Source organism: Coturnix japonica, chromosome 5, assembly GCF_054131305.1.
Source record: "Coturnix japonica strain WE chromosome 5, WE-NBRP24, whole genome shotgun sequence".
Classification (NCBI taxonomy): domain Eukaryota; kingdom Metazoa; phylum Chordata; class Aves; order Galliformes; family Phasianidae; genus Coturnix; species Coturnix japonica.
Genome location: NC_140667.1, coordinates 49,260,186 through 49,287,708, shown reverse-complemented (window position 1 = coordinate 49,287,708; position 27,523 = coordinate 49,260,186). Strand labels below are relative to the sequence as shown.

Sequence of the window (27,523 nt, the reverse complement as noted above, 5' to 3'; positions counted from 1 at the left end):
CCTTGAGTTCAGTGTGCTTTAAACACCAAATTACTTAGAAGCGAGTTTGTTCACCTAACTTTGGATGTTGACCTTTTTATCTGCAAATTGGAGAAAGAGTATCCACCGAACTAACCAAAACGTTTGCTGCCTGTTTTATCTGAAATATTATTGTCTCCCACAATGAAGCTGATTGTGATTTGAGGGAGACTGTATTGTTTTGGTGAAACTGCTTTGGGATGCAGCCTGCCAAGTTTTTGTATATCTGGAGTTGAGTATTCGGTGTGTTGTTATTGCGAACAGACACATTGTCTGGAGATGGTGGGGGTGCATTTGTTCCCACATACAAACACACGCACACAGACTTCTAATTTAAGCAATTTTTAGTTTGTGTTAAAGGTGATTATGAGGAACAGAAAGATTTAGGGAAAAGCCTTCAGAAAAACTTTTGCTTATTTTTGTGTTCATAGAATTGCTGCAGGACAGGATGTCAGAAGGGTTGTGTATGGAAACCAGTCATAACATCAAAGATTCAGACTCTCCTTTCTTCTTCCTCCTGTGCCCCAAAAGCCCAGGAGCAGTGGTAAAGCTCTGACATCCCTGGAGGTGCTCAAGGCCAGGTTGCGTGGGGCCTTAGTGTGTGATTTAGTGAGTGGCAGCCAGCCCACAACAGTGAGTGGGGGGATTGGAACTGGATGACGTTTGGGGTTCTTTCCAACTCAATACATTGTATGATGTGGACACAGAAGATGGCAGCTGTGGTGGCACCAGTTGTCACTTCTCAGCATGACTTCTGTGGTGTGTGTTGGGCAGTGAAACCACTGACCAAACCCGGTTTGCACTTTGGAACCTAAATCCAGATTCGATCCTTTAGGCCACACGTTTGTTAATAGGGTGTGCTGCCCTTGCCTGCTTCTGTGCAGTGGGATCACATTGGCCCCTGTGCTCAGTCCTGCTTTTCAAGTGAAGTTCGCTTTAATTTCTAGGAATGTTAATTCCTCACTTCAGAAGCACAAATATGCATTTGGTGCGTTCAAAAGGGAGTGGGCCCTGAATTGAAAGTGCACTTCTGCTTCGAGGCATAGCGTAATCCTTTTAGTAGTTTGGATTACTGAGATTGTAGTGGGCAGGCCGGGATGCCTTGCAGACATCTGTTTTTCTGTCTATTGAGTCAAGTCAATATCCTCAAAACTGTAATTTTCACTGTAATGATGAATTACACTTGTCAGAGCATATAGAGTTTTGTTGTGTGCGCTTAATAAAAGAAAACAGATTCTCGTGCTTATTTTTTTCTGAAGTCAAATACATCTGAACTAAAGCTCAGCGTATGCAAGACAAACTACGCTTTAATTTTACAATTGTCTGATGGGACTTTGCGATTTATTTGTTGTTACTTCCTTAATGATGTTGCAGTCAGAGGCACTGTTTTGCTAAATGTTGTGTAAAAAGTAAATTGTAGCACAGCAGATGTTGGTATTTGGATGGATGTCGGTGCAATGGGGGGACAGCAACAGTCATCTCTGTCAGCTGTCTTCAGACTCCACAGGCCTGCTGTGTGGTTACTTTGGTGTGTAAAAACAGCTCGTTTTGCAACTGGGAAGTTTGGCATTACATTTGGCACGGAGCCATCGAGCTGGGTTGAACACAAGTGTTTATCCAGCGATTTTCTCCAAATTGGTAACTTGGAGAAAATGTTTATTAAAACTTCAGTACAAAGGAAGGGAACGGGGGGAGTTGTGGCTGGGTCTTTCCTTTATTAAAAGAAATCGACATTTGTAATGCTGAGAATTTTTTAATTCCCCCTCAACCCTGTCTGCCTTCAGCTGCCCTTTTTATCCTTTTAAACCTTTTTGCAGCTTGTTGTTTATAATTTTAAAGATTAAAACAAAGAAGCATAGCAGATGAAATACAAAGTTATACAGCATGCGGTCATTACCTTTCTCTCCCTTCTGTGTTTTGTTGTGGATTAGGTGCAAAGAATTGAGGACTGGAAATGAAGCTGCTTAATTATTCTCTCCTGCCTTTCTGCAGAAATCCCACTTGAAGCACGGAACGTGAGCCCGGATTTGCAGAGCAGCTGATCTTTGTGTGATAAATTACTGTAGATTTTACCTTTTGGTTAAATATGGGAATCCCTGAAGGCCACCAACAATTTTTCTTAGAACTCTCCTCAATATCAGACAAATTTCTTTATGAAAACAGCAATTTGGGCTGCATTTTTAACTCACAGGGCAGAGGAGAGCAGCAGTTTTGCAAAGCTGCAGCAGTTTTAATCAGATTTTATACCTTAAATTGGGAACCTTTTGATTAAAGATTCATTGGGAAACTCTGTCATAACGAGGGCATTTAGTTTGGATTAATTTTTCTAATCCATTCCAATCTTTTATTGCCCCCGTGATTAAATAATTAAATGCCTTCGTTGTTTGAAATAGATGCTGTTCTTTTGGAAAAGACAGTAGGAAATTGGGATTCTCTGGTGAAGGAGGAAAACTGAGTGATCTAAGAATAGTGACCTAGTGGTGAACTGTGTGCTTTGGTAATTTCATAGATGAACTGCAGTTTTATTACTCAGGATAATATCCATGCACCACTTTTCATGCAGATCCTTTTGTTTTGTTTTATTTATTTTATTTTCATAGAATCATAGAATTACCCAGGTTGGAAAAGACCATGAAGATCATCAAGTCCAACTGCAGCCAAACCATAGTGCCCATGTTACCAGTAGCTTCCAGTTTTTGTGCCCAAAGGTGGCTTTGTTTAGTAAATCATGATTTGCAAGAAGCTCTGCCCGCTATAAAAATCAATGAATGAATGAAGATTGCAGATTAACAACTGCAAATGTTCTGTGGCTGCTTTTTGGAAACTTTTTTTTGTCTTCTGTTTGATATTGGAATTATAATCCTAGTCTTAATTTTTTAAATCATCATTGCAGAAGCAGTGGTGGTGGGGAGTAAATGCAGTAAAACATGAGGTTGGGAATAATCTCAGCTTTACAGCATCCCAAAACGGAGAGCTGAGGCTTCATGGTCAGCCTGACCTTGGAGTTTCTTCTGCAGGAATTGGCACTGTTTGGCTGTGAAAGAGCAGGGTCATTGCAGTGATGTTATGTGCTCCCAAACAGGCTCTGCGCCAGCTCTGTTTAACGTACCTGTGTGTATGTGTGTATTTAAAGGATGTAGTGTTGCTGCTTAGAGTGGTTTGTGTCGGATTTGGCCGTGTTTCAAGAATGAGGTTCTGAACAAGGAGTAATACTGTACCCATGGGCAGGGCGGACCCTGCCCACTCCCTGTGCCCCTTCCGTGTCTGGAGCCCGTTGCCATCACCCTGCCTGCAGAGACCCAGTGCTGGAAGCATGCAGCACATCCCTTTTTCAGTATCTCGGATGCAGCAGGCTTCAGCCACAGCAGATGGGGCTTGGCTCATCTGTGCCCCTCTCTGCAGCTGGCCTCTGTCCTCTCTTTCTCCAGATCCTCTCCCACCTTGCTGGCAGCAGCTTTTCCAAGGTGGCTTTGCTCAGCTTGACCCCTGCAGAGTGGAGGAGCCCCCAGCAGCTGCCGCACAAGGTGTGGCATCAGATCAGGAACTAGAGGAAGGAAATGCTGCATCCAAAGCATGCGCTAAGCAGCAAGCTACAAAGTGGGGTTTGCACGTGGGCTTTGCTGCACACGTGCCTGTTCCGTCCACTGCAGAAGTCCCTGAGGCATGAACATTGCCCCACATGACCTTCTTTAGGAATGCTACCCCAGGTGACCTTTAGGTTTTTCATTTTTATGTAAGTTTGAAGCTTAATTTCTCTCTAGTATTCTCACCATTAATATGTGGGTTTCTAACTCTCCTGGACAGCTGCTGTAGTTTATTCAAGTTCAACAAACTTTAGGGGTAGCTGAACCCAGCCAGGCAAGGAACTGTCTTAGTTTTTGCTTAGTTTCTGTTCTTTAGTATCAAAACTGACATCTGGAATTTTAGCCACATGTTCCCAACACGACAGGGTAGGGCACTACAGGCTGGGAAGCACCACTCATGCTCTCATCTTCCTATGCCCATCTACTTTTTTTGCTTTTGTGGGTGTATGCCTTCTATTTTTGCTGCTTGTATTTAATGAACAGTGGCTTTAACATACCAAGAAGCTGCTGCAATATGAAAATTAATTCATGGCAATGCTATCAAGGTAGGTGGGTCCTTATTCAGCTTCATCAGTTATTTTTTATTCCTCTTTCTGTAAGCAGATTTTCACATGAATGGATGGAGCACACCTTGCTTAGAGCTGCTAGGGAACGCTATGATGAGTTTATTAGAATGGATGATTTTGGAGTTCAAAAATAAGTAATCATGTTTGTATTAATACACTTTGATATTAGAGCAGTAAATTGTGGTACCACTGAAATCCACCAGGAATTTTGCTTGTTTGTTATACTTAAACTCAATGTTTTTGCTGCATGTCATAAATTAAAATAATTCTGATAGTTTTGTAGGTGACAGAAATGTGTCTGACTCTGGTGCAGCAGCAGGGTTGAATGCACTCTGTGTCACAGTGATGGCACATCTCAGTCCAGGCACCAAGCTGGCCCCTGCAGATCTCTTCCTGCCCTTACATTCCTTGGTTTCTCTCACCCATGTGGTGACAAGACTGTTTAGCAGTGACAAGTGGAACTTGAAGGCTGGGTGAGCAGACACGTTTCCGTGGCTGTACGTTCTGGCTGCTGGCGCTTCCTGCAGCTGTGCTGTGTTTTGGGGTGCTTTGTAGGCACCCTTCATTTCCCTGGTACTGGGCAGGCTGTCCTCCTGCCAGCTCTTACTAAGAGAAGGGGAATCCTTGGTGAGGTTTCCTGTGCCTGTGTTGCTTGGCTGAGCTCAGCACCAAAGCTTGGAGGAGCGTTCACTCTCACGTTACCCAGTGTTGAAGTCGCTTTCATAAATTCACAGTATTCAGTGAAGTTACTTTAAAGAATTCCTCTGAATTGAGCCGGGCAGTCTTGTTGCTTATCTGAAGGACACTTCCATTGCTGAGTTTAGGGTAATGACTCAGTGGAAGTTATCTCAGAATACTAAATTTGGAGGTGAAACCAGGAGGTTGCCATGATAACAAATATTAGAACTTACTTTCTGGGAAGTGCTTGTAATTCTTTCATTGATGGCCATTAAACGTCTCAAGATAAATGAAGCTTTTTATTAGAACTCGCCTGCTCTCGCTGTGTTCTTCCTGGATTTTGCAGACTTGCAAATGAAGAAACGAGAAAGGAAATCCAAATTAGCCCCAACCATATAAAGCAGCTCCCCTTTTGCTGCTTCTTATTTTTGTCATTGAAATATTTGCCTGGTTTGGCTCTAAAGCATCTTTCTATGAAGTATTTACCCATGTAAATGCTTTAAATTCTGCATTGATTTTTGTTTTTTCTCTTGGCACTTTTAAGAAATTTCCTAAAGCATATCATGGTCACACCATTACTGCTTGAGTTTGTCTTGTAAGTGCCCTAAAATGACTCTGTGTATTTATTTATGTTGAAAATTAGGACTCAAAACCAGAAGCTAAAGGGTAACAGTGTGACGTGTTAATATTTTACCCTGCATAAAATGCTTATTTGTGAAAGTCCACGTTCAGCAGCTCAGTTTTTACAAATAGAGCGTGGTTGGGTTTGGTTTCGAACCACCTCTAAAGTTTATCCATATCATCTGTTTTAGCAAAGCTGCTGCCATAAATCTCTTCTAACATCCTTTAGCTTTTTCTTTTTTCTTCTTTTTTTTCCCCTGCCGTTTCTTTGCAGTTCCCCAAGGTTTTGATCTGCTTTGTGAATGGCACAATGATGCAGGAATGTGAGCCTGGAAGAGGCAGCCTGGAACTCTCAAGTCCTTGGTGCAGCAATACATGTATGGCTGCATCCCACCGGCTCCCTCCATCTGAACGATTTACCCTGCACAAACCTGATGATTTTAGTGGGGCAGAATGGGGGGAAGAGACCTCAAATAGGTTTTTATTCAATTAGAGGTGCCTTCCTCTGGTGTTGCGTGTGTGCAGCCTTAGGAATTCAAGCTAGAGCTGATGCTTTTTGACCTGTTTTGTTTAACCTGTGGAAGAGCTTTGGCTTGTGTGTGTTTCTTTGCTTTGTCCTCAGCTGCACTGTCCAAAGGTCTCTGGAGAGGACGTTGCTGAACACAGCTGAGTATGTCCCATTCACATAAGGCATGCCTTAAGATAAGTACAGGAATCACTGTTATGGATGCTTCTGCTAAGAGATGAAGTAATTAAGTCAGCTTTTAGGTGATGTATAGAAAAGCTCTTCCTTGTTCAAATACACCAGGGCGTGGTGTGTTTTGGTGTTGGGTTTTTGTGCTTTGTATTCTCACAGAGATCATAACATCTTGGGAGGATTGTGTCACACCCTTTTGTAAATACATCCATCGTGTTTAAGATCCTGATTTACAGAAGTGTTGATTGTATTAACTTCATGTTGAGTTCAAGGAAAGTTGGAGGAACCTCCTTTAGATAAAGGAAGATACTTAAAAAGTCACAGAGGTTCATTAGCCTAAGAGCTTCATTAGCTGCTTGTGCTATGTTCCATCACAGCGTTAAGGTAAAAAATTACTTAAGGAGAAATAATTGTTCCGAGCAGATTTAATTCAGTTCAGTGAATCTGACACATCCCGTGTCGTGTTTATTTATTTATAAATGTGAGAGTTGGGCACCTGTCAAAAACAGAGACACACATGATGGCGTTTACTCTTTGTTAACGGAGTGTTTTGTTGTGTTCACATTCTGTAGCTGCTTGGGAGCCTATTACAGGACAGACCTCTCTAATTGCCTCGGACACCTCGTGGTAGTTTAAAGTCCTTTTGCTCCCATCGCAAGGTAACAGAGATGAAATTCACCCTTAGATTTTCAGCATTGCTTCAGAAATCACTTTCTAACTTCCTGTAATTTCTGTAGCAAATCCTTAAAACTGCTGTTTTTAATGAAACTTCATTTACATCTTCTCCCACTGGAGACAGCTGTAGGTTAGGACTAGCCTGACTAAGCTGTGCCAAAGGTAGGAGTAAGGAGTTTTTTTACATGCTGATTAATTCTCTTTCACTCCTCTGGGAATATCTGGTATTGCTTAAATTGATCGCTGTAAGCAATATGCCAACATTTTTTGACCTTCTAAACTGAAATTCAGCAGAAAAAAAAAGAAAAAGATAAACCTCAGTGTTTGAGTTTTACATAACCATCCAGTTGGAATACAGTGGTTTTATAAGAGAGATGTCATCTTCTGTGGTGGTGGAGATCTCAGAGCCTTCGAGAGAGGTGAAATCGGAACGTGGAACTTATCCACGAGCAAAGCATTGGGTGACAATCTGATTTTCTTTCTCTATAATCTGACTTTTGGTCTCTCCCATGGCCTGGCTTCATCAATCACAGCATCCATTCCTTGCTTTCATTAAGGGTTTTACTTTGGAATTGTTGTGTAACTAAACACTGAGGCACCTTAAAATACATGTATTTTCCTACCCAGCTCACACATAGCATTGCGAGAAACGATAAGTCGGTGTTATTTGTTGTTTTCCAAAGTTAATTTACAGATGTGGGATGCCAGGTGAAGAGCTGCAGCGTTCTGGCTATGAAGGCGCTGACGCTCAGTGCGGTGCGAAGATCTCCCTTTGTCGGGCTGCACATTGAATCGCTCCCCTTTGCCCCACCTCCAGCCTCCCTTTTCCTCCCCTCCCTCCCCAAATTCCCCGAAGAGATGATAATGAAGCAGGTGCCATATATCGTAGCTTTGTGTGAGCGTGAGAAACAGCCGCCGCTTCAGAATAGCCGGAGCCGCGCAGGAGGAGGAGGCATTTCTTCTTAACCTGTTGGCAGCAACGTCAATCATTGTCCCGCCGCCCGCACTGCTCTGCCATCCAGCTGCACGAGGAGCGGCTCGGCATAAAGCAGGGAGCGGATTTGCGGTGCCCTGAATTAGCTCCTTGTGCCGGCAGGGTCCCCGCCGGGGCGGCTGCAGACGGGCTGCTGACTCAGGCTTGACCTCCCCATTGGGGAGCACCCGGGGCTGCAGTCTGAACCGCCTCATTGAGATGCAGGGCACGGGCGACGCGGCCGCAGCTGTACGCTGGAGGCGAGGACTGAGAACTCATCCAGAGTGACCAAGAAAGAAAAAAATAATCAAAGAACTGGCCCCCTTCTGTACTCCTCTGAATAGGCAGACAGAGCAGAGGTCCTCCTCTCTCTGCGAGCGTGTTGGGAAAGACATTAGCATGCCCTGTTGTTTTTTTTTTCTTCTTTCCTAAAAAAAAAAAGCTACCTAAAACCTGGCGCTGTTTTGAAACCTCTTGTTTTGACAGTTTGTGGGGGCAGGGTGCTGTAACAGCCCGATGGATGGCTGCGCTGCTATCTGAAAAATAAAAAGCCAGTTCAGAGTTTTCATTTGGGGTCATTCTCGCCTTGCTCTGTTGTTTAGTATCGAGTATTTACGGTCCAGGATCAGCTCCCCGAGTTTAGGCAGGGTGTGCTTCTGAAATGCAAAGGAGAAATGCGAGCCCTGCTTTCTTTTTGGAAAACATGTTTTGATTTCAGCTGCTTTGCGAGTCAGTGGACACTGATGTACTCAACCAGCAGAAACTAACTGTAAATCCACCTTCCTCTTTCCAGACATGCCGGCGTGCATGAGATGGCAGCTCCCGAAAGCTTCACGTCTTGAGGGAAGCTGGCATCTGCCTCGGAGAAGCCTTATTAGGCAGACAGGGTGCAGAGCACTCTCCGCTGCCATTGAAGTTTTAGAACTGACTCACTGTGTCTCTGACCAGTGGCACATGAGCGCCGCAGTTGGCACAGCCCTGTGTCTCGCTCGGCTGGCTGCGTGCTGCACCATCAAGGAATGCAGCGAGTCTTCAGAGCGTGTGGGAACGGACCAGAGGCTTGCATAACTTAAAGCCCTCGCATTTGGAGTGTTACCTTTAATTGTAATTAATGATGCCACTTCTGATGCTCAAAGCAGAACACAGAATGCATTATTTATCCATAGATTTGCGGTACCCGATAGAACGTGCTTAATATAACTGAGATCTCATTCTTGCTCGGTGTTGCTGGGCTTGTTCTGGTTTCTTTGGGGCATAAGAAAGTTAATAGCAGGTCCAGGACTTGTGTAAATATCAAGGGTATCATTGGATGCTGACTTGGTTAACCTAATGATTTTCTTTTTAAACCATTGGTATGTATGAGTTGATTAAAAAAAAATAAGCAACGACTTCTTAAGTATAGTCTGTTCCGAATTAAAGGGTGTGGTGTTGGCTTTGAATGAGCTTGATGCAGCAACAAGCATGCAGCAGTTGGTAAATAAAGATGGATTTTCTTTTGTTCTGCTGGTGCTTGCTGCTCATTATTCTCCACTTACCCCGTAAGCTTCCCAGGGAGTGGCAGCTGTTTCTGATGTTAGACACTCTATCAGTGGTAGACAGCTCCAGATTCGGTGAGATACTGTTGGGGGGAGAGCAGAGGAAAATAACCTAACCCTGCATTATTGTAAATCCTCAGCAGAATTAACTTTTCATGAACCAGAAGAGTTTTGTGTTTGACTTTCCAAAATATTCAGGCGTAAGTGTGCTCTGCAGTACGTGTTACTGGGAAAAGCTTCTTTGGCATGAGGTGGATTTACATTCTGAGCGTGTATTAAGTATTTTAATATGCAGCGTGTGGGGGCAGACACAAAGCAATAAAGTGAAATCAGTCTATAACGGTCTTGGTGTGTATTGGCAGATATGTACAGTTTGGGAATCTTTGCAACTTGAGAATTGCTTTGAGTAAACAGAACGATACATAAAGGTTTTAAATAATAAAGGCAGCGAGTTACAGAGGAGTCTGTTTGATTCCAGGATTTTGTATGTAGGATTTACAACCCGTGCTTTTGCTTTTCTGTCTCTGCAGTGTTAGCATTCTGTTACTGAAAACAAAGAAGGCTCTGCCAGGGCATTACACAAGCAATGAATCACAGAGGGAAAAAAAATGTTTTGCTTTGTAAATTGTTCACTTTTCCTTGGTGGATCATTATTATTATTATTAAGTGCTGTCTAATAGAATCTGCCACACATGCTTGTGCTTACTCTGTGTTTCTTCTAGAGAAACTCCATAGCTAAGTGACAAGTGACTTCAAGCAGCTTCTTGCTTTTATTATTCTTAAAAACAAAACCGCAACAGGAACAAAAATCACAGGACAAAAACTGAAACAGTTCAGTTCGCTCTTCAGGCACGGCGGCTTAATGAGGAAGGAAAAGGTGTTGGTGTTTTTTGGTCAGGTTGTAGAAAGTTTGTAGTGTTTCTGCTGATTTAGCTAATAAAAAGGATGTAAAGTTGTTTAAGAATTTTCACTTTGTATGTTTTGTTGGTGGATTTCTTGGTGATCTGAATTTTGGAGCAGAGAATGAGAGGTAGTTCAAACTTGACTATAAGATCAGATTAACAGGTAACCTGATTGGGATGTCACAAACAAGGCGCTGTCGTGCTGCTGCAAGGTGCAGAAGTACAACCTCAGAGCTTGTTACATAATCAAATGTACACTGCAGATGCTGCAGTGTGCCTCATACTGTCCTTGGCAAGAGCAATAATCAATAATGTGTAAGCTTGCCATGTTGCAGCATTCATTAAGCTCCAGACGTGGAAAAAGAAGTTTATTTACTTATTTACAAATTAAAAAGTTAGATGAGGGAACTGAACCAGCAGTAAGTGAAGGAAGGTCTGAGTTGTGAGTGGTCCTTGTGAATTGCTAATGAACTGCTTGGTCTTTCACATTCAGTGAAAGGTAAACGATGGACTTGTAGAACCATAGAGTCACAGAATGGTTTGGGCTGGAGGGGACCTTAAAAGCCCACCCAGTCCCATCCCCTTGCTGTGGGCTGGTTGCCTCCCACCAGATGAGGCTGCCCAGGGCCCCATCCAGCCATCCAGGGCCTTGGGCACCTCCAGGGATGGGGCAGAAAGAGTGAGTGTGGAAGATGGTGGTGTGTGTGGAATATATGGAATACACCATTTTAAAGACTATGTGATTAATCCTGTTAGATGATGTATTTCTAACAGAAACAGATCAGTGGAATAAAGCTGTACGAAAGTATTAGAGACAAATATAAGCCTCTAATAAAACAGCAAATAGGATAAGGGAGAGGAGGAGACTCTTGTGACAGTAGAGTGTGATTTGGTGTAAAATCATGCATATTTTACTGAAGATAAGCAGGTATTATTTTCAGAATAAGGAAAAGGAAGTTCTACCTCCTCTGGGTTTGCTTAGATCAAGAGAAGAAAACATCAATATGGCAGGTATGTCTCAGAGTCCCAACAGCTCCCTGCCCGACCATCTTACCTGGCAAAGCTCTCCAGTAGGTACTGGCCAAGTGCACTCTGTTTTCTTATTCCTGTAGTCCCATCTGTGGTGTAATAATAATGAGATTGGAGTAATCTCACTGATCTGGGCTGACTTGGATTGATAACTTAAATGTGAAAGGCTTCATAATCTCCTGCTGATCCCAGAAAGTTCTCAGCTTTTAATTAAGGTCAGAATTAAGAAGGTGACAACAAAACCTTCTACATTTACTGCCTTGCCTATAAATGCCATGACAGTGCTCTAGGTGAGTCCTTCCGAAATTCCTACAGTGACACAGACATTTTTGTAAAGCTCTTCTAGGTCAGTATAATACTTGCAGCTGCAACTGATGTCTTTAAAAGAAATACTGCGTAGGTTTGTGCCCATTTCTTGTACTCCTTTCTGTGTTGGCTGTGCTGTTGGATCAGTGTGAATAGATATTTTTTGAAGGGTAAATCAGAAATCTTCGTTTCTTGCTTTGGAATAGAAAGTGAAAGGCCTAACCAAGGGTTAAACACTTGAAAGCAACAGTCAGGATGCAAGCGGCACCTGGGAGAAAAGCAGAAGGTTGCTGTAGCCAGTAAATTTAGGGAGCTCTTTCTTCTCTCTGCTCTTGGCTGCTGCTGGAATTGCTCACTGGCAGGTGAAACAGCAGGCACTTGGTGCTAGGGAGGTGCTCAGACCTGCTGCTGCTGCTCACCTGAACGATGTTTGGTGTCTGGTCTGCTCCCTCATCCTCTCCCTGCTGTTGATCAAACAGACAAACACAAAACCCTTCTACAGGGAGGAGGCTGCAGCTGCTGCCCAGCTGTGGGTGGCTTGCAGTGACAGCTTTGGTTTGTTTTCTCTCAATCAGTTGTTGGTGGGGTGGGCAAAGGTGAAATGTGGCCTGTACTGTGGGTTGAATAGCACCTGGAGTGAGGCTTTTGTGATTCAGCTAGGTAGAAATGTTACCTAAATATCTGGGAATAGCGTGGGCAGGGAGCACAAGGGGAGACTGATGCACACTGAGTCCCATAATAGACACAGATGGAACCCCAGTCTGCCATCCTTGAAGCCCAGTTGAGTAGCTATGAGAATTCACTTGAGGTTTTTATTAGCTCTTTTCTTCAACTGCTGAAGGTTTAGAACATGGATGTGATAATCATTGGCTACTATCTGCTCAGTGTTACTCAAATGAGCGGTAGCATGATGTGGTCAAAGGATGTCCTCTCTGAAAATGAAAGGTGGGGTGTATTTCAGAAGAGATGCTTCTTTTCTTCTTTGTGGTGGCTATACATCATCCAGTGTTTTCTCCTTTTGTATTGTGATATATCATCTCATGTTTCATGCTTCAGATGTTGTGAGAGGAGTGAATGATGTTATGTAACGTAAGCAGAGAATTATCTTTTTATGTTCTAAAAATGACTGTTGCTTTGATAAAGCAGTTGACTAATTAGTAAATTACCCATTGTTGTTTAAAATACTTGCACTGCAAAATGTAAATGAAAAAAATTTCTCCACTTGTCAGTATGAAAAATGACAATAGCAAAAATAATACATAGGACATCTGCTCCGATTTTTTAAAAATTTAAAACGCATTTAAGGCAGATGTTGTAGAATTTGAATGGGAATAGGAATAGATAGAAGAACAAAACAGAGCTGTTTACCTTTTGTTGAAGTCCCATTCTTATGGGTAGCATCGCTAAAAATATCTGACTCAGTGCTTGTATTTTTCCACTGCTTGTATCAGAATGAACTGAATGTTCTTAAAGCTGCTGCTGTGTCAGGAGTTGGAGTTTCAATATTTAAAAAAAATAATACAGAGAGAGATTGGTGAATCAGTGTTATGGGGTGTTTTCTGATGATGTCTTTCTTTTCCCATTTGTTTTTTACAGGAGAATATATCAAAACATGGAGGCCACGTTATTTTCTTCTAAAGAACGACGGGACGTTCATTGGCTACAAGGAACGACCACAAGATGTTGACCAACGAGAATCGCCTTTAAATAACTTCTCAGTAGCTCGTAAGTGGTTTTATGTGCTCTGTCATCCCGTCTGGGGGCTGACATCCCAGTCATAGCCCTGGGAATCTGCATCAGTAATGTTCAAGTCTGCCCAGACTAATATATCTAATTTAGATTAAAAAAAACACAACAAACACAGCAAAACAACACCATGTTTCTCAGTAATGACTGCGTAGGTTTGATGCTGTAGGGGTTTTGCAGTTTTCTACTAATTTACAGTCTCTGGTTGTAGAGTAAAACAGGTTTACTTGTTACTATTTTGTACGTATGTTATTCAGCAAGTTACTATAAGGTGAAACTGAACCCAAGCGTGTGGTACTTGGCAAGCAGGCACAGCAAGAGCTTTTCAGCCACAAGATCTGGATGCAAGGGGCACTAATATCAATCGAAATTATTTGACTGGTAGCATAAGAGAACATGGAACAAGCTCTGGTTTTAATAAAATACACTTGTTTTTTCTTCCTTTTGAAAACAAACCCACATTTCTTTTTTTAGAGCCAACAAAAAGGTTTGCAAATAGTATTATCTCCTAACCTCTGCACTCTGTCCTATGCAAACATTTCCGTCTTTGCTCAGGTGCCACAGCACAGGATGTGATGGAAGAACCTGAGGAACGTTTCCTTCTCTTGCTCATGTTTTTAACCTTTCTCTTCATGCTTCCAGCTTTATTTTCTCCTGTTCTTGATCTTTCCTCTCTCATGGTCTGCCTGTGTCTTGTTTCACTACTTAAAAATAGATCATTGTGGCACCTGTTATTAGCAGTAATCTGTTTCTGATGACTACTGGAAGCAAAGCTCTGCGGAGGGAAGCATAGAGCACTTTCCTTCTTGTTACAGGGTAGCTTGAAATGCATATTATTCATCTTGTCACAGAGCCATGGAGTTGTTAAGGTTGGAAAAGACCTCCAAGATCATCCGGTCCAGTGTCAACCCATCCCCACCATGCTCAGTAGAACGTGTCCCTCAGTGCCACATCTGCCCTTGCATTTCCAGGCTGAGCAGTTTGAGCAGGTTTATTTTGGAGTGCTTTGGTATGGAATTGGGCTCTGCAGCACCAGTCGTTATTGCAAACGTTCGTTTCCCCTGGTAGTGACATATACCTGATGGTAGTGGTGATATGGAAGGCAATGGGTGTGCTGTTGCCTGTTGTGCTCCAGTGCAGGACGCCAGAGGGGAATTTTGTCTCATTTTAATGAGAGAGAATTGTCTTAGAATTTTCACTTCACTAATGACATGGTGCTTTCCCCTTTAGCTGGGTATCTCCTTATGGATCAAGAAGGTAAAAAAACAGTGGTGGAAAGCTGTGAATTCATAAATTAATTCAGCACTTGGTCTGTAGCCAGAGGCTTTTACTAAATGCACTTTCTGCAGGACATTTCCCTTCTGTTGCTGCTAACTGCATTACTTACAGTAATTATTTATCGCAGATCACTGCTAAGGAATAAAGGACATCTATTGCCTTCCCTTTGTCCAAGTTGCTTTTAGAAAGAGTTAACTTAAATTGATTTTCACAGCAGAAATATGTTGCTTTTTTTGGCAAATTGAGCTTGTCAGTCTTGGCATTTATATATAAACAAGTTTGTTGCCATGGTATCAGAGCGTTGTCAAAAAGACATGCCTGTACAGTGAGGTGTACCCCCATAAGAGGGACTGCAAGGAGGTGGTGGGTGGAAGGATGTTCTTAGCAGTGGCTCCTATCTGGAGAGCCAGTGGCAGGTCAGGAAGACCTTGGTGCTCATGGGGGTGGGCTCCTCACTACGAGTCACTCCTGTGCTGTAGATCTCACTGAAGCAGCTGTTGCCTCACCAGAATTTAATATTTCATGTAGGCAGTGGCATGCAGCATTGTTAGCATCTGATGTACAGTTCCCTCCTAGGTACCCTCGACACTTGCATTACTCGAGTTTGTTTTGCACCACAACTCTTCCCTTTGAACTTGCTTGCCTTGTGCTTTCACTTGAGTTAACTTATGGAGTTCAAGTTGAGTCAATTGGAGCGAGCTCTGCAGGAATGCTCAGGCCAAAGAGTGGCTCTGCACTGCAGAGGATGCCTGCAGAAGGCTCGTGCCAGTGGAGCTGGGGTGACTTCAGCTTAAATGCTTGGTAAAAATTGATCCTTTTATTTTAATTTTTTTCCTTTTCATGATCATTATAACCCTGACTCTTAATTAGTGAGAGTGAGTTTTTTCTTGTTGTTGTTAGTTTTTTTGTGGGTTTTTTTTTTAATGAGATGGCAGGCTGTCTCTGTCATTCTTTGGAAGGGGTCCCATGTGTCTGATTAAAAATGTTACCTTCTTCTGCTATAAGATAATGTTGGCTTTCTTTAGCTTTGCAACTAGAAGTTATTTTTTCTGTCCCTGACTAAGGGACTCTTCTCACTCGTAACGCAGAATTCATATTAATTCATGTTTTATCAAGCCATGAGGAGCAGAGAATACTGAAATCAGGAGAAAACAGTGAAAGGTGGTAGCATTGCCTAATAATGCTCTATCTTTCCTCAGTAATAATTATGGAGAAAGTGATACCAATAAATACAAAATGTACTGAATTTTACAGGATTTTTTATGTGTTTTACAATCAATGTCTTCATTACCTCAAGCCCTCTTCCCTTCAACCTACAAGGATTTTCATCGTATGTCTTTGAAAACTTGTTTAAAGAGCCCAAGGGGTAAAGAAAGAATCACTTTGTTTAAAAAAAATAAATGTTTTTTCACTGCTTAGTTTCTCATTTAAAGCAGCCAGGTATCTATGTTTGAAGTTGAATGATACGCTTATGTAGTTTATTTTACATAGATGTTACCTACTAGTGATTTCTTTTTCAAGCTGAAAATGAAAGATGGTACCTGATCACTAACTGTGGTTTCTGAGTCATACCTTTGTCCGGTTCCTCACCACTAAGACAAATAGAATAGAAATGCTGCTACCTAAATAGTTAGTTATGTTCCAGAGACCCTGCAGGTAAATAACCAATAGAGACTGTGTTGTAAATCTCTTAGGTAAGTAGCCTTCATACTGATTGTAATCTCACATTACAGTGTGTGTTTGCCTATTAGGTTATAAGCTCTTAAAACCGTATAGCTGAGAAGGGCAGTATATTGTGAAAAACAGCATGGAAAGAGAAGGGCTACTCCTGTTAGGAAGAAGGGATTATTTGTCTGTCTGTCCAAAAGGAGGGTGGACTGCAGTGGTTTTGCTGCACAGCTGAAAATGTAATTGCTCAATGGTAGGTGCTCCTTTTGGGACAGGACTGGATATCTGCAGTCAGGCATTTATCACAGCGCACAGCGTGGCCAGATCAGTAGGCACATTTTCTGAGCCTGCTGCTATTCTGGCTATCTAAATGTAGGTCCTGTAACTCAGGGCTCCCACCTCCTCACTTTGGCCTTGCTGAGTGATTTGGCAGGGGGGAACTGCTCAGTGATGCTAGAATAGAAAAGCACCTCAACACCGTATTCCTTTTTTGACTTTCCAAAGTCTTATTTGTTCATCTTTGCTTTTTTTCCAACTTACCTTTTTTTATTATTATTATTTTCCATCTCCTTCCTTAAAGAAACCAAAGCGGGAATGGGAAGGATGCCTGACATTATTGGTTTAAAGTGTGATGTCACTATACAGGGAGCAGAGTTTGACACTTTCATTGCAAGTAATCTGCCTTTTAGCTTAAGTGCTGGTGAAGCAAATATTGTGACATTTTAGAAAGTCACTGGGATAATACTAAGTGTCTTTCAAACACAGAATGGTAATTTACATTTGAATGCCTTGGTGTCTGTTCCTGTTAGGAACAATTTCTCTGTCCTACTTACTTTAAAAGACCAAACACCAGGAAAGAATCAAGAGGTTCTTTAGAGCAATTTAAATCATTTTTAACAGGCTGCTGTTTATAGTATTTCATTTGTTGCAAATGGAGGATATGTATGCTGTCCTGTTTGACAGGAAAAACTGTTATCAAAGTGGGTAAGTGACCATCAGCCCATAGATGAAATGTGAATGTTTTTACAGCAGAACCCTCACTTGTGCCATGAATCAGGAGTCTGTATCTGTGCTCTGCTACAGCGGCGCCTGTTTGCTGCACATGATAATAGGAGACAACTTTGGTGCTTCTTTAGCTTACCAACTACAATAAAGAGTACGGAGTTGGTTGAAGAAGTAGGAAAAAGCCCCATTGCTTCCTAACTTGAGTGATAAAATCCATGAGCTGGTTCTCCCCATATGCAGCAATGTGGGAGCTACAAACTTTTTGAAACCTGTGATGTACAGCACTTACACTGGTAAGGCAAGTTAAAAATAAATCCTTCTGTATTTTTTCTTATGCGCTGTTATGATTGAGCAGGGTAATTAGACAGCATATTGTTCACTAAACAAAACACTTCTATGTGACATACTTGAATTATAGTGGTTATTAACTGACAAATCTCTATTATTCGTCTTGCTGTACGCATTAAAGATTGCTGGATCAGCAGGCTTAACAGATATCGATGAACAGTGCGGACTCTGGGGGAAGAGCAGTGGTATTTATTTGGTCCCCTTCTGTGACTGACAACATCTTCTGTGGGTTATTAGGCTGAAATTAAATGGTTAAAGTTTGGAGCTTGTGGTTAACTGAAGTATCTATGCTACTACTTCGGGGTATTTATTCTGAGGTGCTTTTAAAAAAGTAAGCAACACCTCTCAGTTTGTTTCCTTACAACATCGTATTTCTGGATTAGCAGAAGATTAGAAATGGGCTCATTTTCCTCTGTAAGTCTTAAGGCAAATTCAGTATCTGTTGTGTCTGCATTGTGCAGGTTCATAGAGGACAGTCCCAGCCTTTTGTTAAGCAGTCAGGTAAGAGTGGGAGATACAGCGAACAAAACAAAGGAAGAGCAGCTTAGCTGAGATGGCGGATTTTGGATCAGGAATGAGATTTCTTGAGTTAAATTTCTCAGAATGGGGCTTACTGAGCTGCTCCAGGTCCTGCAGTTGTATGGCCGTTCTGCAGAGGGTGATGGAGGTGCAGTAAGGCAGAATACGGCACTCTGGAAGCACGACCACTTTGGTTTGTGGAAGCCTTTTAATAAAGGAGTGCCGTTTATCACACTAAAACCTTCTCATGACTCATTAATAAACTTTCTCTTATCTAATTGCTGTGCTTTAGTAGGATGCAGTGTAACCTCGGCATGCTATTAAAGAAAAATTAGATTTTCTTGTCATGAAAAATGCAAAGTTACTCATTGATAACCTTATAATTCCAGCAGCAAATGAGGCACGAAATATATAGCCAAAATACAGCACCCAAAAACACTGGCGGTAAATATTTTATCTTGGTGCTAATTAAGAGCTTGAATTTAAAACTGAGCATCTAAATTTTCGCGATAATAAAATTAGCTTAACAATAGCAGTGGATTCCTGCTAATGTGAGCTGTTAATCCGCATTAATAATCTGGCCGTACCCTGTCCTCAGCTTCTGTATTGCTGAATGTGTTCATAGCTCTGGCAGGAAGCAGAAATTTGTCCTTGTCTTTTCGGTGCCTTCCTTTCACTTGGAAGTTGATTTAGACCCTGAAGACCAAGTCATAGTGAGTTTGTGGTTTCATTAACTGCTAGGAAGAATCATTAATGGATGAACACTGCTCCCATTATCCCTCCACTCACTTTATTTTGAGTTTGCTTGAACAACAACTTTTTAATTAGCTCTGGATTTTAGTTTAATATAAAACTAGAAACTGTAGTGCTTTGGTTTTTGCTGCCATTTAATCAGCCTTCTTCAGGATTGGTTTTGGTTGTGTTTTGGTTTACGTACCCTTGATCAGGTGCCCAAAATTGAAGGATAAGCACTCATCATGTCCTACAAAGCTTATAACGGAAGATGTGTTTATTTTACTTAAAAATAGATAAATCATGCTCAGCTGGTCCAAGGGGCATTTTTATGAAGGATGTGGTATTTTTGAATGCGGCCACATTTCCTCAGAGGTTCGAGGTGCTGTTTGAATGCTGACAGGGATGCAGACACTGTGAGCCGTGTGTCCAACTGGCTGAGCACAATGGTGGCAGCTCTCTGTTTGCTGTTTGGAATGGGGTCTCTTCTGGGGGGTGCCCTGCAGTTTGTTGTTCTTTATAATGTTTGAGGGCTGAAATGCTTTCTGCCAGAGTCTAATCTCCATCAGAGCAATAAAAAATGACCAAATACACTTTTCAGCAACTCCTTGAAAGCCAAAGACTAGATTTTATGTCAGGAACATCAGAGGGTGGAAACCCAGAGGCTTGGCTTTAATTTCAGCGGATGTAATTGCTGCATTATCAGCTGACTTTGTCCATGTGTTCTTCTCTGGATGACCTTTGGAGTGTAGGATCTGTGTCTGAATGGCTTCTGTGTCATCACAACACATTTCTACTTACCTCTCTGGGCAGACCAAACATGGAGCCTTTCTAAGCAGAATTTGTTCTCGGTGCTGCTTAGATTACTATCTCACAAGCTATTTATTGGTTTCATCAACACAGTAAATTGTTTCAAGTTGCCTAAAGAAGTACTTACAGAGATTTCAATGGCTGATTAATTGCAACAGTTTGCTAGATAAGAATAAAGACAAATGATTATTTAAACCTGCTTATGTACCATGACTCTTTCTTCCTTGATTGTGGTAGAGTGCCAGCTGATGAAGACAGAACGACCTAAACCAAACACATTTATCATTCGATGCCTCCAGTGGACCACAGTAATTGAAAGAACATTTCATGTGGAGACTCCAGAGGAGCGGTATGTTTCATTCATATTTAATACATAAAACTACTTAGACAAGCAGATGCAAGTGTTCAGCATTAACAGTAAGTTCTTTCCTGGAGCTCTTATCAGGTGACGTACATCTAGACTGAAAGGTAACAAATGATTTTTGAGTGTCTCTTGTTGAGTTTGTGTTGTAGCATAGAAAGTTCCGTAAAGAGGGGTTGGCTTTTAAGAAGGATATTGTCTGTCATTGAAATGATGTTGGTTTGGGTATCCAAAAAAGGCAGGTGTATGTCTGTACCAGCACACAGGTAGATATTTCTGGAAAGTTAGGCTTCATTTCTCACTGGGAACTGTGTGGTGAACACTGAAGTGTTTCTGACCTGGGAGTTTCCGGAAGGATGAACACAAGTGAAAGAGATTCAAGCAAAGTTGAGTTGCATCACAATGCTGACCTTTTAATTTCTTTTTAGACTCCTTGTTTTTAAAGGAAAAAATGTTGGTAGTATCACTGCTGATTGCTAATGTTTTATGCAAATTAGATAATAAAGGTGATAGTTATCTGCTGCAGGTGCAGATTTCTATTTCAGCTGTTAGGAAACAAAACTAAGAGCATGCATCCTGTGCTCTCATCATTAGAGAATTGATCTCTTAACTCCTAACAGAAGAGTTTTCCAACACAGCTACTCTACAACTGCAGTGTATTTAAATATTTACTTGCTCTTCAGGAACTGGACTTAAATTATTCCAATATCATTGCCCCAGGGGAAGGAGTGTTTTAAAACCATGGTCCTCCCTAGTACTGTTACATGTTTGGATTTAAGATCAGAATATTCTACCTAACATTCTTTGCTTTTGCGTAGCCTTTGTGTTTAGTGATTTAAAGACACTTCTTATTTATCGCTTTTGATTCTATTACAGTATTCAGAAGAAAGTGAAATCAAATTAAAGCGGAGAAAAATGAACTGGTCCTTGTTTCATTTAGTAGCTTTGCAGTCACTGACCCTAAAGTGAGTCAATAACAGTTTCCACTTGGGGAAATTTCAGTCTTGTTTTGCTCCCTCCTTGTCAGTGAAGTCAGCTCAGTGACACTTCAGAACTTGGGCATTAGTCATTTCTGTTGTGCACAGTGGATATGTAAAAGCTGAAAGTGAAATTCTGGTATCCCAGAAATCAAAGAGATTGACTTCAAGAAGGCCACGATCTCAACTAAGTCAGTACTTGTATGGGAGATTGGTAATCACAGCGAGAACCACTGATAAATCAGCTGAGGCAAGTGTTGGGTCAGCTTCAGGAGCACAGGTGAGAGTAATGTAGCTGTGTTCCGGAAGGGGTGGAGCTCGGCTCCACCTCCTCTGAGACCTCATTTAAGGGCTGACCCTCACTGAGGCAGCATCTCTTGGAGATTGCTCGCCAGTGAAGGTTGCCCCAGCTCCTCCAGCTAAAACATCATCACTGGTGAGTTCCCCTTTACTTATATCTTCTGTACATTTGTTACCATCCTTGTAGTTACCACCTATACAGTACTAAATCCCGAAACAGATGCGGAGTTATCCTTTAGCTTCTCTGTGCCAGTTCTGACCAACAAACGTGACTGTTAAACAAAGGACTATGTTTGTGATTTTTAGTGAAGGAATCTCTGCTGGGAGCATAGCAGAACATGCAGAAACAACTCCTATGTTTTGAAGGTGTGAAATTTCCTTAAGTTCAGTGGAGGGAAGATGGTCTCCATAGAAGTTAAAGGGGTGAACAGCAGAACAGCAGTTGCTGAAACAGCTGTGGAAACTTTCTTGTAACTGTGCCCCTGTCACTGTTTTTACCGACATTCTGCCATTTTACAAAGGAGCTGCTGTCGTCCATCTATCCGAGAAAGGAATAACTTAAAACATCTCCTAGAACATTCCTTGCTGTTGAAACTTGGGATATGTGTGTGAAGAGGTGGCATAGTGCCCCCAGCAGTTGGATTTATGTGTTTCAGTACACTGTAGGAGTGGAGAAACTGTGTTTAATTGCTTGTGCTGTGTGGCATGGGATCCTTCTACTTTTTGGTTTTGGCAAGTCTGTTTTTGTTATGTAAATACCTGTATCACTAGGTCATATCTTGACCCAATGACTGACAGTGTATTAGAAGTCTTGTTTGCTGAAGAGTCTTAAGTCGTATATAAACTGTGGGGACTTCTGTTGCCTTTTGTTTTCTAGAGATAAAGACATAGCCTGAAAATGCTCTTAAAAATGTATATTTATAGTGTTTGAAAGCATATATTTCAATGTACATTGCGTTGATGTGTTCAAGAGCATTAATTCTTCTGTATTCCTTGGAGACCCTTGCTATGGCAGACAGTAATCAGAGGCCGCAAGTAACCAGTGTCACTGCTTGTATTTTCCCAGGGAAGAATGGACAAAAGCCATCCAAACTGTGGCAGACAGCCTCAAGAAACAGGAGGAAGAGATGATGGATTTTAGATCTGGTTCTCCTAGTGATAATTCAGGTGCTGAAGAAATGGAAGTTTCTATGACAAAGCCAAAACACAAAGTGGTAAGCAAGCGCAGCGGGAATAACAATAAATTTTAGGTCTTCTTGAATGTAGACAAGAGGCAACCATCAAGGCACATCTGTTCCTGTTTACTGACAACCTCTGATATGTCCTTCCATAGTGTTTGTAGGGCTTGGGTTTCTGCATTGACTGAATTGGCTTACATGGAAGCAGTACTTGCCAGCATAGATCTCTGCCCTTTGGAGTCCCTTCTGACATCTCCCTTCAGCCTTCTTTCTGCTCTCTCTGTGCCTCTTATTTGGGTTTCCATTTTCCAAAAGCTTCCAGTTGGCTCTTGTAATTGAAATTGATCAGACCTTCTCCTGTGCAAATACCATGTCTGGATAATACTAAAGTATTTATTTGTGTCTTTGTCTCATTATTGTCATCCCCCATTACATTCATAGTTTTGCTTCAGTTTTGGCAAAACTGGTGACATTTTTGAAGATAAAATATGAACTATCCCCCAGAGGCTGCTGTGCATGTCTGCCAGCCTTGTTTTGTGTTGTTGGTTTTAGGCTGATGTGGGTGACTATTTACGTGTCACTCTGAATTGTAGCTGCCATTAGCCTTCTGCATCCTTGGCTGAGCAGATACAAATCTTTCTGAGCACTGACAAAGTGATCAAAATGTCTGTAGAGTGATAATATGCTAAGTAGTGAATGAGTTTTCTGTTAGCAGGCAGTTTATGGTTTGTTTTTCTTGGTTTGATTATGTTTGAGAAGTGTACTGGTACTCATGGACTTTTTATTAGGGCATGTGATGACAGGAGGAAGGGAAATGGCTTTAAACTGGAAGAGGGCCTATATAGACTAGATATTAGGAAGGAATTATTTACTGTGAGGGTGGTGAGACACTGGAACAGGTTGCACAGTGAGGCTGTGGATGTTCCCTCCCTGAAAGCATTCAAGACCAGGCTGGATGGGGCTGTGAGCAACCTCGTCTAGAGGGAGGTGTCCCTGCCTAGAGCAGGGGATTGGAACTGGGTGATCTTAAAGGTCCCTTCCAACCCAAACCATTTTACGATTATGATTCTATGATTGTGATTTTTATGGAAGAGTCATTTCTGCTCCTGAATTCAGCTAAGCAAAAGTGTTAATGCATGTGCATAGTATTCTTACAGGAATGAGAAATCTTAGTCTGAGAATGACATACTTATTGGTAGTTCATGTAATTCAATTCTTGTTTATCTGTGTCATTAACAGACCATGAATGAATTCGAATACCTTAAGCTACTGGGAAAAGGCACTTTTGGAAAGGTCATTTTAGTTAAAGAAAAAGCAACCGGACGGTATTATGCTATGAAAATTCTGAAGAAGGAAGTTATTGTAGCAAAGGTGAGTAGATGGGAAAATTAGGAACCTGGTTCACTCTTGCTGTAGCCTTCTGGAAAGTCATAACGGGGGTACTGTGAGCACTTGTAAATAATTGCTCCAGTAGTGTTTGAAATAGACCCCCTGATTTGTGGAATCACTGCAGTGATTTCCTTCTGCCTGTGTTTCAGGATGAAGTAGCTCACACGCTGACAGAAAATCGTGTTTTACAGAACTCACGGCATCCGTTCTTAACAGTAAGTATTTCTACCGATGGTGCCATAACATCGTGACAGCTGAGACTTTCCTTGTTTTTTTGGTTGTTTATATAATGCATCTGAGATCTGTGTTTTTAGAGCAGCTATATATTCTTGTATGTTTCCATTTTTGGGAAGCATAAATTATAATCCTTTCTAGAGCCTCGTGGATCAGACCTTCAGCGCCTCGTGAAATCAGAGACCTTGTAGTTTCAGGATGTGATTTGATGTTATGGCTCACCTGTATAATGGCTGCTGTCTCTAGAGATAATTATTTGCTTTCCCTGTCCTCCAGATGCTTGCTGTCCTCTGTGACAGAGATCAGGATCACTCTGACCTTGTGACTGATGAGTTCAGGGTTACATAGTGGGAAAAGCCCTTTAGTGTTTTTTTTTCCTTCTCACAATCCCACAAGCAGCTCACTGTGCAATTGGAACTGTTTTAGTGCCAGCAGAAGTGTGGGGTAGGACAGGGGAGAGCAAGACCGTGCTTTATCTGCTGCTTTCCATTTAGATTGTCTAACTGCTAGATGAAGCTGTAGCCTCACTTTACATCTCTAGCACCAGCAGTCTCTCTGGATTGAGTTCTGCATCAAGATTTTGTAGTACTCATTACGAGTTTGCTTTGTATCATTTCCAACCCTTCAGAGACCTACGTAGTATCCTGGTGGTTTCCCTCATCCAGGTACACACGAGTTTAACTGGAATTTAAACTTTTAAAGCATGACCTCTGGAAGTAAATATTAGCAGAATCGAGTATAATCAGTTCATGTTTGGTGACTGTCTAAAACCTGGTCCCCCTTTTCTTTGCGAAACCATGGCTAGTGCAAAAATGATTTCTCTAATAATGAAGATGGCGATTATACCAAATGTGGTATTTTTTCATTGCTTTTGTAAACCCTAAATTCCAAAGCAGTCTTGAAGTCAGCTAGGAGAGCAGGTTGTGACCAAGAAACATAAGACCATGGCAAACAAGTCGGTGTTACTCTTGCTGCAGGAGTACCCATGACACAACTGTGCAAAGACACCTTGTGACACTCCATCACACCCTCTGTCTGATCTGTTTTTGCAAATTGCTCACAAGTGGATATTGATAGCATTGCTCAATCCCCTGGCAGGCTGTCAACAAAGAGCAGTTGCAGTGAGCAGGGCAGAGACCAGGGGGCTGGTGTCTGTAAGCGCGCTTGTTTCACACTAGTGGGCTTGCAGCCAGCGTGGCAAAACCTTGTGCTCTTGGGTTTGGCTGTGGCCCACAGTCTGAGAGATCAAACTGTGGCCTGGGGAAGATACTCCAGTGACACTGCCAGTGCATTTTGTGCAATTGTAACAGGTTAGGGCTTCCCACAGCATTATAGGCATTACCAATAGCTTCTGCAAGGGATTTGTTTGTAATGTTGCTTTCAATATATTTAATAAAATAAGTTGGTGGTGGATCAGTACTCAGCTCAAACAAGAAACTGCAAGTGCTTTATGAGAGTCAAGGACAAAAAGTCCACTGAAATCTTATTTTTTTTGTCTGTCTGAATACTGATTCAAAATGCTTTTTATAACTGTCAGTGTGATCTTCTGATTTTTCGTTTAAATCTGTTTCAGGCTTTAAAGTATTCCTTTCAGACACATGATCGCTTGTGTTTTGTCATGGAGTATGCTAATGGAGGGGAGGTAAGGGAAACATAATAATGTTCAATAATGTAGGATATTCCTTTACTACTACTACTAATTGTGCTTGCCATTGTTTAGCTAAGGTCTGTGTTTGCATTTCTAGTTAATCCAAGTTGTCCCAGCTAAACAGAGCTGTCTACAGTTTTAACTAATATTAAGACACATATTTCTTCATCTTAGTGCAGGTTTGGGTGTAGGTTTGTATTTTACATATGATGGCAACATACTTTAACATTTAGTTATTCAGAAAAGCGACTTTCTGTTTGCTTTTCAGGCAGGTTTTAACACTTCTAGATGAACATTATGAGCACATCACTATGGAGAGAATTTGAAGTGCAGAAAAATGCTGTTATTTAAGAAGGAAAAGATGAAATATCAACATTGAACTGTGCCATAGGATAGCTATAATACATAACTGTAATTTGATTTAAAGGTTTTATTTTCTGTACACAGAAGAAAGTGTAGCACACAAACTAGTTATTAGCTTACATCTGTGAGTACGAGTTATAATGTGTTGTTTATGATGGTTTTTAAAACATTTGGGAACACAGCTGGGTGTGGATGGGGTTTTCTCTCAGGTAACATCAGATGTGGGATGGCCTGCAAAGTGTTAGATGTAACTCAAAAACATTCACTATCTAAATGTGATACACTGTTGTTCTTGTAGTTGTTTTTCCATCTGTCGAGAGAGCGCGTATTTTCTGAAGACCGGGCGCGTTTTTATGGAGCTGAGATTGTTTCAGCGCTGGATTACCTGCATTCAGAGAAGAATGTGGTTTACAGAGATTTGAAGGTATGTAGAAAAACAATTTCAAAGGCTTTTTGGATTTGGGCTTTCGGTTTCTTAGTCACAGAAGTAAATGAGCCTTGACTGTAAGAAAGCCTTTTCTGACTGAAGTTTAACATAACAGTTATTGCAGCTGTCAGGCTTGACTTCACAGGGTGTCTAAGCACTTTTGTAGCCTAAGAGCTTGTCTAGTGCATTTATCAGGGCTCTGACAGTGTTCTGGAGAATACAAAGAGGGTCTGAGCATTGTGGGTTGTATTCTTACCTGACTGCTTGTTCCAAGAGAAACCTTTCTGGCTTCACACGTGATGAAATACAATTCTGGACTCTTCATACCAGGTCTTATCAGATACATGCAAATTCACACTGTGTTGTTCTTCCTTTCAATCTGCTGTGCATCACTATCTTCGTAGTACCTTTTTGCAGAGAAAAAATTGCATAAAGTTTGAATGGCTTATGTGTGGTGAGCAGAGAGGGAAGAGTACTGAGTAAGGAATCTCAGGAAAAACAAACTTGGGAAGTTCTCAAGGGTGTTGCAACAACAAAACTGGTTTTCTGAGAAGTGTTTTCAGGAGAGAATGAGGTGATGCTACTGGGAGCATGCAAGGTAATATTTGCAGGCTACTTCAAAGTGCTTCTAGGGATTCCTGCTGGGATTTTGTATCCCATATCAGTGGGATTCCTTTGCAATTGCACTTTGTTTCCTACGTAGTTTGACATTCTGTATTGAAATCGTGCTTGTTACAAATTGGTAGTGCAGACGAGAATGAATATCAAGTGTTGGGTAGATGTACAAAATGACTCTCATATAAAGGAACTCTGACAAACAGTTCCTTAAACTTACATATTTACTTTCATTCATTTACTATTCTTTAATAGTACAGAATATTTTACACAGTCACTTAAGAATAAAAGCAGGGATGAAGTTATATGAGGAATAACAATGCATTATTTTTAAAAGAATC

At 41.5% G+C, this 27,523-nt stretch overlaps 1 protein-coding gene across 4 annotated transcripts in view; it reads left to right on the top strand.

Moving 5' to 3' along the window:
• AKT1 (AKT serine/threonine kinase 1) overlaps positions 1-27,523 on the top strand; it is a 67,929-nt gene that overhangs the window by 23,464 nt on the left and 16,942 nt on the right. For all 4 annotated transcript variants that reach the window (XM_015865475.3, XM_085547780.1, XM_085547779.1 and 1 more), the window contains 7 exons: positions 13,181-13,309; positions 19,928-20,039; positions 22,395-22,542; positions 23,746-23,877; positions 24,045-24,110; positions 25,703-25,771; positions 26,439-26,564. In XM_015865475.3, the coding sequence (XP_015720961.2) occupies positions 13,181-13,309; positions 19,928-20,039; positions 22,395-22,542; positions 23,746-23,877; positions 24,045-24,110; positions 25,703-25,771; positions 26,439-26,564 (782 nt within the window). The remainder of the gene's footprint in view (positions 1-13,180; positions 13,310-19,927; positions 20,040-22,394; positions 22,543-23,745; positions 23,878-24,044; positions 24,111-25,702; positions 25,772-26,438; positions 26,565-27,523) is intronic.